The sequence below is a fragment of the Callithrix jacchus genome, chromosome 12, assembly GCF_049354715.1.
Source record: "Callithrix jacchus isolate 240 chromosome 12, calJac240_pri, whole genome shotgun sequence".
NCBI classification, from domain to species: Eukaryota; Metazoa; Chordata; class Mammalia; order Primates; family Cebidae; genus Callithrix; species Callithrix jacchus.
In genome coordinates, this window is record NC_133513.1 from 30042985 (window position 1) to 30055113 (window position 12129).

The 12129-nt window shown below is 48.8% G+C and overlaps 1 protein-coding gene across 3 annotated transcripts in view; it reads left to right on the forward strand.

Annotated features, from left to right (window-relative positions):
• Positions 1–12129, forward strand: part of ITGAL (integrin subunit alpha L) — a 53655-nt gene that overhangs the window by 28412 nt on the left and 13114 nt on the right. For all 3 annotated transcript variants that reach the window (XM_035267407.3, XM_054242764.2, XM_054242765.2), the window contains 7 exons: positions 2664–2753; positions 5014–5067; positions 5156–5229; positions 6159–6300; positions 8796–8906; positions 9314–9393; positions 9483–9569. In XM_035267407.3, coding sequence (XP_035123298.1) covers positions 2664–2753; positions 5014–5067; positions 5156–5229; positions 6159–6300; positions 8796–8906; positions 9314–9393; positions 9483–9569 — 638 coding nt within the window. The remainder of the gene's footprint in view (positions 1–2663; positions 2754–5013; positions 5068–5155; positions 5230–6158; positions 6301–8795; positions 8907–9313; positions 9394–9482; positions 9570–12129) is intronic.

Here is a 12129-nt window from a genome sequence, read left to right on the forward strand (position 1 = left end):
CACCATGTTGGCCATTTTTACAGAATATTCAGTCATCAAAGCATTTCATTATTTGCCAGGTACATATCATGCATCCAAGAAAAAGTTGTTTTTTTTGTTTTTTCAAGACAAAGTTTCACTCTTGTTGCCCAGGCTGGAGTACAGTGGCGCAATCTCCACTCACCACAACCTCCACCACAGCTGAGTAGCAGCCTCCTGAGTTGCTGGGATTACAGGCATGCACCACCACGCCTGCTTAATTTTGTATTTTTACAAAATTACAAAATTTCAGGCTGGTCTTGAACTCCCAACCTCAGGTGATCCACCTGCCTCAGCCTCCCAAAGTGCTAGGATTACAGACATGAGCCACTGTGCCCAGCCAAGTTTTTTTTAAGTTTTTAAATTAAGTCTCATGTATGGTACATGGAAAAAAAAGTTTTTAAAAGGGTTTAAACAGGCCAGTCACAGTGGCTCATGTCAGCACTTTGAGAGGCGGAAGTAGGTGAATCGCTTGAGCTTAGGAGTTCAGCACCAACATAGACAACATAGCGAGACCCCTTCTCTAAAAAAAAAAAAAAAATCAGCCAGCCTTGGTGAAATACACCTGTATTCTTAGCTACCTGGGAGGCTGAAGCAGATGGATTGCTTGAACCCAGGAGGTACAGGTTGCAGTGAACTGTGATTGTGCCACTGCACTCTAGCCTGGGCAACAGAGTGAGACTCTGCCTCAAAAATAAATAAAGTTTAAACAACTTCCGAAATACCCAGATTCAGTTGCTTATAAGCAATCCTGTGTAAAAATGGAATTGATATCAAATTATTATGTTCTCTTAAATATTTCATAAAAGGCCGGGCACAGTGGCTCATGCCTGTAATCCCAGTACTTTGGGAGGCTGAGGCAGGTGGATCACTTGAGGTCAAGAGTTCAACACTACCCTGGCCAACATGGTGAAACCCTGTCTCTGCTAAAAATACAGAAAGTTAGCCAGGTGTGGTGGGCACCTGTAATCCTAGCTACTCAGGAGGCTGAGGCAGGAGAATCATTTGAACCTGGAGGTAGAGGTTGCAGTGAGCTGAGATCGCCCCATTGCACTCCAGCCTGGGCAACAATAGCAAAACTCCATCTCAAAAACAAATTTATAAAAGACAGTATAGGATTGGGGTATAAGAATTTAAAGTTTGTTTTAAACTTGTTTTTGACATGGAGTCTCACTCTGTTCCCCAGGCTGGAGTACATTGGTATGATCTGGGCTCACTTCAGCCTCTGTCTCCTGGGTTCAAGTGATTCTCTCAACTCATCTTCCCAAGTTGCTGGGATTACAGGTGTGCACCATCATGTCCAGATAAGTTTTGTATTTTTAGTAGAGACAGGGTTTCACCATGTTGGCCAGGTTGGTCTCAAACTCCTGACCTCAAGGGATCCACCTGCTTCAGCCTCCCAAAGTGCTTGCATTATAGGCATGAACTACCACACTTAGCCCATTTTAAACTTTTTTTTTGTGAGACAGAGTCTTGTTCTGTTGCTAGACACCAGGCTGGAGTGCAGTGGCATGATCTCGGCTCACTGCAACCTCTGCCTCCCGGGTTCGAGCAATTCTCCTGCCTCAGCCTCCAACGTAGCTGGGACTACAGGCACGTGCCACCATACCCGGCTAATTTTTGTATTTTTAGTAGAGATGGGGTTTCACCATGTTGGAAAGGAGGATGGTCTCGATCTCTTGACCTTGTTATCCTCCCGCCTCGGCCTCCCAAAGTGCTGGGATTATAGGCGTGAACCACTGCACCTGACTCATTTTAAACTTTTTATTATGGGGAATGTGAATCATACAAAACTAGAAAAAAATAGTTTAATGAATCCCCAGGTCCTCATCACCCAGTTTCAACTATCGAATCACCTTTGATTTCATGCAAACCTCCACTAAGGGCCTCTCTGCCCCCTCAAATTCCACCTCTTTTTCTTTTCTAGAGGTAGGGGAGGGAGGGAGGTAGGATAAAAGAGAAAGAGAAAGGAAGGAGAGAAGGAAGAAGAAGGAAAGAAAGAAGGAGAGAGAGAAGAGAAAGACAGAAGGAAGGAAAGGAGAGGGAGGGAGGGAGGGTAGAAAGGAAGGAAAAGAAGAAAAAAGAAGAGAGAAGGAAGGGAAAGAAAAAAAAGAAAGGAAGGAATGAAGGAAGGGAGAGCTCATTTTCCTTATTATAAATGTTGGGGTAATAATACCTACCTCTTGGGGTTAGTAGAAACTTCAGGTGAAAAACAATTTGAGTACCTATAGAATGCCAGTGTCAGGCATAGGTAATAACAAGTGACTAAGACCCAGTCCTGTTCTCAAGGAACAAAATTCTACAACTAGGATATTCTAGTTATTCTGGAATTTTCTTATGTAAGCTTTGATAATGACTGCCTATGTCAAAGATTCAGGGGCTTCCGTTAGGACACAGTGGGAAAAAGTGCTGGGATCGATTAGTGATGTCTGCTGGGGAACTGGGACTGAGGGATGATACCTGTGCTGAGAAGCCCCCTGGGCAAACCCCTGCTATGTAGTCAATGGATTTTCACTACTGGTAGGGTCTTAAACAAATAACTACCAGAATTTCATCATTTGTGAGTTGCTGACAAGGTATACATCTAATTGGAAGTGCAGTAAAGGTTAGATTCATGACACAGGCTGTATTCTTTTCATCCTCAGGTATGTGTTCAAGACCTCATCTCCCCCGTCAATGTCTCCCTGAATTTCTCACTTTGGGAGGAGGAAGGGACACCGAGGGACCAAAGGGCGGTAAGAAGAGATTGCTAAGGATGGTGCAGAGTTTCTCAGAGAAATCCATTTGGCAAGAAGTGACTATCCAATGGCCAGACAGCTCACTCCTTTAATTCCAGCACTGTGGGCGGCTGAAGTGGGTGGATTACTTGAGGTCAGGAGTTCGAGTGACCTCAAGTCGAACAGTTGGCCAGCCTAGCCAACTGTTCGATGGTGAAACCCCATCTGTACTAAAAATACAAAAATCAGCTGGGTGTGATGGTACACTTGAGGCCAGGAGTTTGAGACCAGCCAGGCATAGTCAGACTCCCTTTCTAGAAAACATAAGGAATTAGCTAGGTGTGATTGTGTACCCCTGTAGTCCCAGCTACCCAGGAGGCAGAGTAGGGAGGATCACTTGTGCCCAGAGAGTTGAGGCTGCAGTAAGCTATTGAGCTATGATCGCACCACTGCACTCCAGCCTGGGCAATAACAAAGTGAGACCCTGTCTCTAAACAAGAAAAAAAAAGAGCCGACCCAGTGTGGTGGCTCATGCCTGCAATCCCAGTAATTTGGGGAGACTGAGGCAAGTGGATTGCTTGAGGCCAGGAGTTCGAGACCAGCATGGCCAACATAGCAAAAACCTGTCTCTATTAAAAAAAAAATTGGCAGCTGGGTGCGGTGGCTGAAGCCTGTAATCCCAGCACTTTGGGAGGCCGAGGCGGGTGGATCACGAGGTCAAGAGATCGAGACCATCCTGGTCAACATGGTGAAACCCCACCTCTACCAAAAATACAAAAAATTAGCTGGGCATGGTGGCACGCGCCTGTAATCTCAGCTACTCAGAGGCTGAGGCAGGATAATTGCCTGAACCCAGGAGGTGGAGGTTGCAGTGAGCCGAGATCGTGCCATTGCACTCCAGCCTGGGAAACAAGAGTGAAACTCCGTCTCAAAAAAAAAAAATTTGGCCGGGCGCGGTGGCTCACGCCTATAATCCTAGCACTTTGGGAGGCCGAGCCGGGTGGATCACAAGGTCAAGAGATCGAGACCATCCTGGTCAACATGGTGAAAACCTGTCTCTACTAAAAATACAAAAATTTAGCTGGGCATGGTGGTGCACACCTGTAATCCCAGCTATGTAGGAGGCTGAGGCAGGAGAATTGCTTGAACCCAGGAGGCGGAGGTTGCGGTGAGCCGAGATTGCGCCATTGCACTCCAGCCTGGGTAATAAGATCGAAACTCCATCTCAAAAAAAAATAAAATAAATAAAATAGATAATAAAAAAAAATATACACACACACACACACACACATTTTTGAGACAAAGTTTTGCTCTCATTGCCCAGGCTGGAGTGCAATGGCACAATCTCAGCAACCTCCGCCTCCTGAGTTCAAGACATTCTCCTGCCTCAGTCTTCCGCATAGCTGGGATTACAGGCATGCATCAGCATGCCCAGCTAATTTTGTATTTTTAGTAGAGACGGGGTTTCTCCATGTTGATCAGGCTGGTCTCAAACTCCTGACCTCAAGTGATCCACCTGACTCAGCCTTCCAAAGTGCTGGGATTACACCCGTGAGCCATTGCATCCAGTTTTCTAAAAATATTTTTTAAAAATTAGCTGGGCGTGGTAGTACATACCTGTAATCACAGCTACTCAGGAGGCTGAGGCAGGAGAATCGCTCGAACCAGGGAGGCAGAGGTTGCAGTGAGCAGAGATTGTGCCACTGCACTCCAGCCTGGGCAACAGAGTGAGACTTGTCTTAAAAAAAAAAAAAGAACTGGCATGGTGGCTCACGCCTATAATCCCAGCACTTTGGGAGGCCGAGGTGGGTGGATCACAAGATCAGGAGATCAAGACCATCCTGGCTAACACTGAAATCTCATCTCTACTTAAAAAAAAAAAATACAAAAAAAATTAGTCGGGCATGGTGGTGGGCGCCTGTACTTCCAGCAACTTGGGAGGCTGAGGCAGGAGAATCCCTTGAACCCAAGAGGCAGAGATTGCAATGAGCCGAGATCACGCCACTGCACTCCAGCCTGGGCAACAGAGTGAAACTCTGTCTCAAAAAATTAAACATTAAAAAATAATAAAGAGCTGCCACCAGAGTACAGCTACGAAAATGCTGTGGGCTGAGGCAGGAGAATGAGGCAACCCTGGGAAGGGAGCTGGCTCCTGGGCAGGGCCAACCACAGCCAGTCCAGTTGAGCTAAGCTCCTGCCCCTCCATTCCTCCTTCATGAGGTCTGCTGCCTCAGCTAATCTCTCCTCTCCCATCCTGCCCACTCCCCTTGCTTGACAGGGCAAGGACAGACCACCCATCCTGAGACCCTCCCTGCACTTGGAGACCTGGGAGGTAAGAGGGGAGGAGGGGCAGGCAGAGAGGCTTGGGGCCTGGTCCCTCCTGCTCTGAGCCTCTTACTCCTTTCTTCTTGGCCTTTCAGATCCCTTTTGAGAAGAACTGTGGGGAGGACAATAAGTGTGAGGCAAACATGAGAGTGTCCTTCTCAACTGCAAGGTCAGTAAGGCCGCCCCATCCACTCTGTTTTAAGACCCCCAGCTCCACTCACCAGATTTGGAGACACCACTTCTCTCTCTCAGGACTTAGTTTCCTTTCCTGAGAAATTCAAGGCTGAACTCAGTGGCTCATGCCTGTAATCCCAGCACTTCAGGAGGCCAACCAAGGTGGGAAGACTGCTTGAAGCCAAGAGTTTAAGACCAGCCTGGGCAGCATAGCAAGACCTTGTCACTACAAAAAATTTAAAAATTAGCTGGGCACAGTGGCTCATGCATGTATTCCCAGCTACTCAGGAGGGTGAGGCATGAGGATCACTTGAGCCCAGGAGTCTGAGGCTGCAGTGAGCTATGATCATGCCACTGTACTCCAACCTGGGCAACAGAGCAAGACCCTGTCTCTAAAAAATAAAAAATAAGTAAAATAAAAAGCAAATCCTTCCTGGAACTCCCATTAGTCAGCAGCAAATGAGATTGCAAGAATTGCAATATTGAAAGGCTGGGCATGGCCAGGCATGGTGGTTCATGCCTGTAATCCCAGCACTTTGGGAGGCTGAGGTGGGCGGGTCACCTGAGGTCAGGAGTTTGAGACCAGCCTGGCCAACATGGAGAAACCTTGTCTCTACTAAAAATACAAAAATTAGCCAGACGTGGTGGCACCTGCCTGTAATCCCAGCTTCTTGGGAGGATGAGGCAGGAGAACCGCTTGAACTCAGAAGCGGAGGTTGCAATAAGCTAAGACTGCATCATTGCACTCCAGCCTGGGCAACAGAGCAAGACTATCTGGAAAAAAAAAAAAAAGCTGAGCATAAAAGATGATTGGTTTTGATTTACTTCTTTCTAGCCCACCAGATCCCTCAGTTCTGATATTCCCTACCCTGATCCTGCCTCCTCCATGTTGGACCCTAACTTTTCCCTGATCATCTCCCACAGATCCAGAGCCCTGCGTCTGACTGCTTTTGCCAGCCTCTCTGTGGAGCTGAGCCTGAGTAACTTGGGAGAAGATGCTTACTGGGTCCAGCTGGACCTGCACTTCCCCCAGGGACTCTCCTTCCGCAAGGTGGAGATGCTGAAGGTGGGTGAGAGGACAGCACCAGGCGTCCGTCCGTTCCGCAGTCGCTGCTCCCTTCTTTGAACCCCAGGTGGCCAGGACAGCCTGAACACATAGACAGCTGTGGGTGGACAGGGGTCTCAGGGTCACATCTGGGTTCCCAGCCTAGAGCTGTATAATCTGATATACAAGGTTTTACGCTCAGGCTGGGCATGGTGGCTCACGCCTGTAATCCCAACCCTTTGGGAAGCCAAGGCAGGAGGAGCACCCAAGATCAGGAGTTCAAGACCAGCCTGACTAACATGGTGAAACCCTGTCTCCACTAAAAAAATACAGAAATGAGCCAGGTGTGGTCGTGTGTGCCCGTAGTCCCAGCTACTAGGGAGGCTAAGGCCGGAGAATCATTTGAACCTGGGAGGCGGAGGCTACTCTGAGCCAAGACAGCATCACTGCACTCACTCCAGCCTGGTTACAGAGCAAGACTCCATCTCAAAAAAATAAATAAATAAATAGATAGAGACAGAGTCTCACTATGTTCCCCAGGCCGGTCTCAAACTCCTGAGTTCAGGCAATCTGTCCACCTCAGCCTCCCAAAGTGCTAGGATTACGGGTGTGAACCAGTGTGCCTGGCCGAATTTCCTTCCTTTTTAAGGTTGAATAATATTCCATTTCATGTATAGACCGTATTTTATTTCTTTATCTGTTGATGAACACTTGAATCATTCTTATACAGCAACACTGAATGCTTCCATGCTGGATGTGGTGGTGTGCACCTCCAATTGCAGCTACCTGGGGGGCTGAGGTGGAGGAGTGCTTGAGCCCAGGAGTTCAAGGCTGCAGTGAGCTATGATCACACCAGTGCACTCTAGCCTGGGCAACAGAGCAAGGCTCTGTCTCTACAAAAAATTAAATAATTAGCCAGGCGTGGAGGGTGTGCCTGTAGTCCTGCTACTCAGGAGGCTGAGGTGAGTGGATTGCTGGAGTCCAGGACTTTGAGGCTGCAGTGAGCTATGATTACACCATTGCCCTCCAGCTTGGGTGACAAAGTGAGACTGTCTCAGAAAAAAACAAAAGAAAAGAAAACAAAAAACTGGGCTGGGTGTGGTGGCTCATGCCTATAATCCCAGTACTTTGAAAGGCTGAGGTGGGCAGATCACCTGAGGTCAGGAGTTCAAGACCAGCCTGTCCAACATAGTGACACCCCATCTCTACTAAAAATACAAAAAAATTACCCAGGTGTGGTGGTGGATGCCTGTAATCCCAGCTACTCGGGAGGCTGAAGCAGGAGAATCACTTGAATCCAGCAGATGGAGGTTGCAGTGAGCAGAGATCGAGCCACTGCACTCCAGCCTGGATAAGAGTGAGAGACTCCATCCCAAAAAAGAAAAAGAAAAAATAATGGGAATCAAACAGTTCTATGTTCAAGGTCTTACGGATCCCTGCTGTCACTCAGTGATGACACCATGGGAAACTCCTATTTCCTCATCTGTTTCCTTCCCAGTCTGAGACTAAAATCTGTCCTTGACAAGATTGGGATGAAGATGAATGGTTTCATAATGCTTAGCCCAGGAGCAGGCTGTTTTTAAAATGGTTACTGAATGTATAGAGGTCGTAGCATTTTAAAAAGTTCACACTAGTCTCTTTTTTGACTGTACCACACTTTACTAAGCTGTTGTCTCTCTGAACTGTTTAAGCACTTCAGTTTTTCAGCGTTATAAATAGTGTCGCAGTTAGTCCCCCGCCCAGCTCTGAGTTTTGAGATAAGGTCTCACTCTGTCGCCCAGGCTAAAGTGTAGTGGCACAAGCATGGCCACTGCAACCTCAGTCTCCTGGGCTCAAGTGATTCTGCTACCTAATAGCTGGGATGACAGGCATGCCCCACTATGCTCAACTAATTTAAAAAACTTTTGTAGGCCATCTACAGAGGCTTACATTTGTAATCCCAGCACCTTGGGAGGCCCAGCACCTTGGGAGGCAGGCAGATCACTTGAGCCCAGGAGTTCAGGAGCAGCCTGAGTGACATAGAGAGACTTCATCTCTACTAAAATACAAAAATTAACCAGACATGATGGCACATCACTGTGGTCTCAGCTACTTGGGAGGCTGAGGCAGGAGGATTGCTTGAGCCCAGAGGTCAGAGGTTACGGTGAGCCAAGATCACACTACTACATTCTAGCCTGGGCAACAGAATAAAACCCTGTATTAAAAAAAACATTTTTTTGTAGAGATGGGATCTTACTGTTGCCCAGGCTGATCTTGAACTCCTGGCCTCAAGTAATCCTCCCACCTCAGCCTCCCAAAGTGCTGGGATTTCAAGTGTGAGCTACCTTACCCGACCTTGCAGTGACTATTTTGTACTAAGCCTCTGTCTGCAGCCCTGATTCTTGGACCCTTTCCCTCTGAGAAGGTGCCATGACAGGGACAGAGCCCCTGGGGGAGGTGGGCCCAGAGGGCTGGTGGCCTCTGTGGGAACCTTGGCCTTGCTCACTAACAAGCTTGTTCGCTCCTTTCACTCCCAGCCCCATAGCCAGATCCCGGTGAGCTGCGAGGAGCTTCCTGCAGAGTCCAAGCTTCTGTCCAGGGCATTCTCTTGCAACGTGAGCGCTCCCATCTTCAGAGCAGGCCGCTCCGTAAGCACTTCAAGTCTCCGGGGACCAAGCAGCCTAGGGGCTCTGAGCTGGTGGAGGGGAAGGGGCTCTTGGCTCAGGAGGAGGGAGCGGAGGATTGTCAGGAAGTGGGTACCTTGCCCCTACTCTAAGAGAAATGTATGTGAAGCTGTTTTGTGTCATGTTTGAGAACATGGACTTTGGAATCAGGCAAAGCTGGGATTGGGTGATTCATTTTGTGACCTTATAGACATGACTTAGCCATTTGGAGCTTCAATTGTCTCATCTTTACAATGGGTAGAATCCTAGCTCAGTGCTTGGGGTGCAGTGAGCACTTGATAAGGGATGATGGGATTGGATGTGGGGGCTGTGAGGTGCTCAGGCTGCCCCTCAGCCCCTTCCATTTCCATTCCCCTCCCCTTCCCTGCCAGGTTGCTATGCAGATGATGTTTAATACACTGGTGAACAGCTCCTGGGGGGAGTCGGTTGAGTTGCGTGCCAATGTGACCTGGTGAGCAGGCCCCGCCCACATCCCAGCCCTGGTCTCAGACCTGGCTAAGCCCTTCTCCTAACTCTGGGCTCTTCCTTGCCCCAATGCAGTACCAATGAGGACTCAGGCCTCTTGGAGGACAACTTGGCGAGTACCCGCATCCCCATCCTGCACCCCATCAACGTCCTCATCCAGGAGTAAGTCCTTCCCTGCAGATGGCCAGTCCTCTCCTCCCACCGCAGCCTCCCCACCTAGGGCCTCGATTTTGTCCCCTGGGGCTCCCTTTCTGAACCTCCTTCCTTTCCTAGAGCCCCACAGGGTCATTAGAACTGATTACAGCCACAACCCTAACAGTTTTCAACATTCCAAAACGTGGGGGCCCTGGAAGAGCTGGAGGAAGGATCAGCATTTACTGATGGAAGAAAAAACTCAGTGAACACTGAAAGTATATCAGACTCAGGGCCGGCTCCACTGCGAGGTTGCTGCCATTCCCTGGAACCCTCAGCACCTCTGTGAGGCAGCTATGCTTCTTTCCATTTTACCAATGAACAAGCTGAGACTCAGAGAAGGCCAATACTCACTCAAGGTCCAACTTCTGGTATTAAAGCCAGGGTCTCAGCCCCAAAGCCTCAGCCAAGCTCCTGGCTGTTTCAGTCACCCTAGATTCTCTCCCCTCCTGGAGGCCAGTAGTGCCAGGGGAGATAGGAGAAAAGTTATCACAATACCCCTTGCCCTCAGGGAACTTACAGTGAGGTCCGAGAGACCAAACTCATGCACATACAGTCAGTGACTCTGCAGAAAGGACCCATGGGGATCCCTGGTTGGGTGTGTCACTGAACCTTGGTCTGACTGCTTATTACTTGAAAGCCAGATTCAAGGGACAAGAGTTGGTGGGAAGAAAGGCGGGTTTATCTGGAGAGCCAGGCAACTGAGAAGATAGTGAACTAGTGTTCTACAGTACCATCTTTAATGTTAAGGGTAGGGGAAAGAGAAAGGGGTTGAGATCAAGAAGTAACTTAGGAGCACAAACATCTGGACACCAAAGGGGATACATGGCGGTTGGGAATGTCTTGGTCCTTGGTCAGATCACAGTGCTCCTATAAACCTTTAACAAAACATAGTTGTTCATATACGTCCCCTTTAATGCCAGGTTTAGTTTTAAAAACTACCTGATTGCTGTTTTTGCATGTTATCTCAGTGCTCTAAAATTATCCTAGCCTAGGGGCAGGATGGGTAAAGGCCTCTTCAACAAAAATGGAGGACATTATATCACTTTTTTGCTATTTCAAAAAAACCTGTTACGGGTTTTCTTGCTTGTAGAGAAGGAAACTTAGCCAGGTGCGGGGGTTCACACCTGTAATCCCATCCCTTTGGGAGGCTGAGGCGGGTGGATCACTTGAGGTCAGGAGTTCAAGACCAGCCTGGCCAACATGGTGAAACTCCATCTCTACTAAAATACAAAAAACAGCCGGGCATTGTGGTAGTGGGCACCTGTAATCCCAGCTACTCTGGAGGCTGAGGCGGGAGAATCCCTTGAACCTGGGAGGAGGAGGTTGTAGTGAGCTGAGATCGCACTTTCGCCTGGGTGACAGAGGAAGACCCTGTCTGAAAAAAAAAGGAGCGGGGGGGACTCGAAAAGTCTAGTGACTTTTTCCAGTTGGCTCAGTGACAGAAGGACCAAGAAGGACGGAGACAGTGTGTGAGCCCAGATCTTCAGTGCTTTTTTAAATTTTTTATTTTTGAAGAGACAGAGTCTCACTCTGTTGCCCAGGCTGGAGTAGAGTTGCACAATCTCAGCTCACTGCAACCCCTCTGCCTCTTGGGTTCAAGAGTTTCTCCTGCCTCAGGCCGCCAAGTAGCTGGGATTACAGGTGGCTGCCACCACAATGCCTGACTAATTTTTTTATTTTTAGTAGAGACGGGGTTTTACCATATTGGCCAGGCTGGTCTCAAACTCCTGATCTGCCTGCTGAGGCCTCCCAAAGTGCTGGGATTACAGGTGTGAGCCTCCATGCCCGGCCTCCAGTGATTTTGAAAATCAATGCCACACACTATGATATTGACATGAAATTAGAGCCAGGAGAGATGACTGTGCGTTGGGGGAGAAATGGAAGTGTTTGTGGAGAAAGTGTGGCTTAGACTGGGGTCTGGAGGATGAGGCCATTAGGGCAAGAGCTAAAAAGGAAGCTAGGTGTCCTCATCAGAGACCATAGCCCAGACGAAGGCAAGGAGGGAGGAAGCAGTGGGGCAGACCTGGGGGCAGGGAGAGGGCAGGATTAGCCAAGGACAGGTGTTCAGGGGAGCAGTGGGGAGACAACCTGGACATGGGGGGCTTTAAACCTGACCCTCCCTCACAGTAGGTGTCCACTGGCAGATGCTGAGCAGGTGAATGGCAGGACCAGAGAGTGATGTGTATTGGAAGGATGGGTGGGAGGGGCATCAGCAGCTGATACAATTATCTAGGAGATGAGCAGGGACTCCAGAGGACAGTGGAGTCACTTGCAAGGTGACATGCAGTGAGGAGGGACATAGCCTCCACTGGACATGCCTCCCTGGGTTCCTGTCCTGTCTCTCCACTGTGGGGCTTTGGAATGAGGCTGGCCTGTCCAGGAGCCTTAGTTTCTGAAGAGAAAGTGTGGGTTGTGGTAGGGGTTGAATGAGATGGTGTCTGTGTGGTTCCCAGTGCAGTGGCTGGCCGCCCAGAGGCTTCCTGGAGCCAGGGTTGCTGTCACTTCGCTCCCCCATCGCTACCCTTCT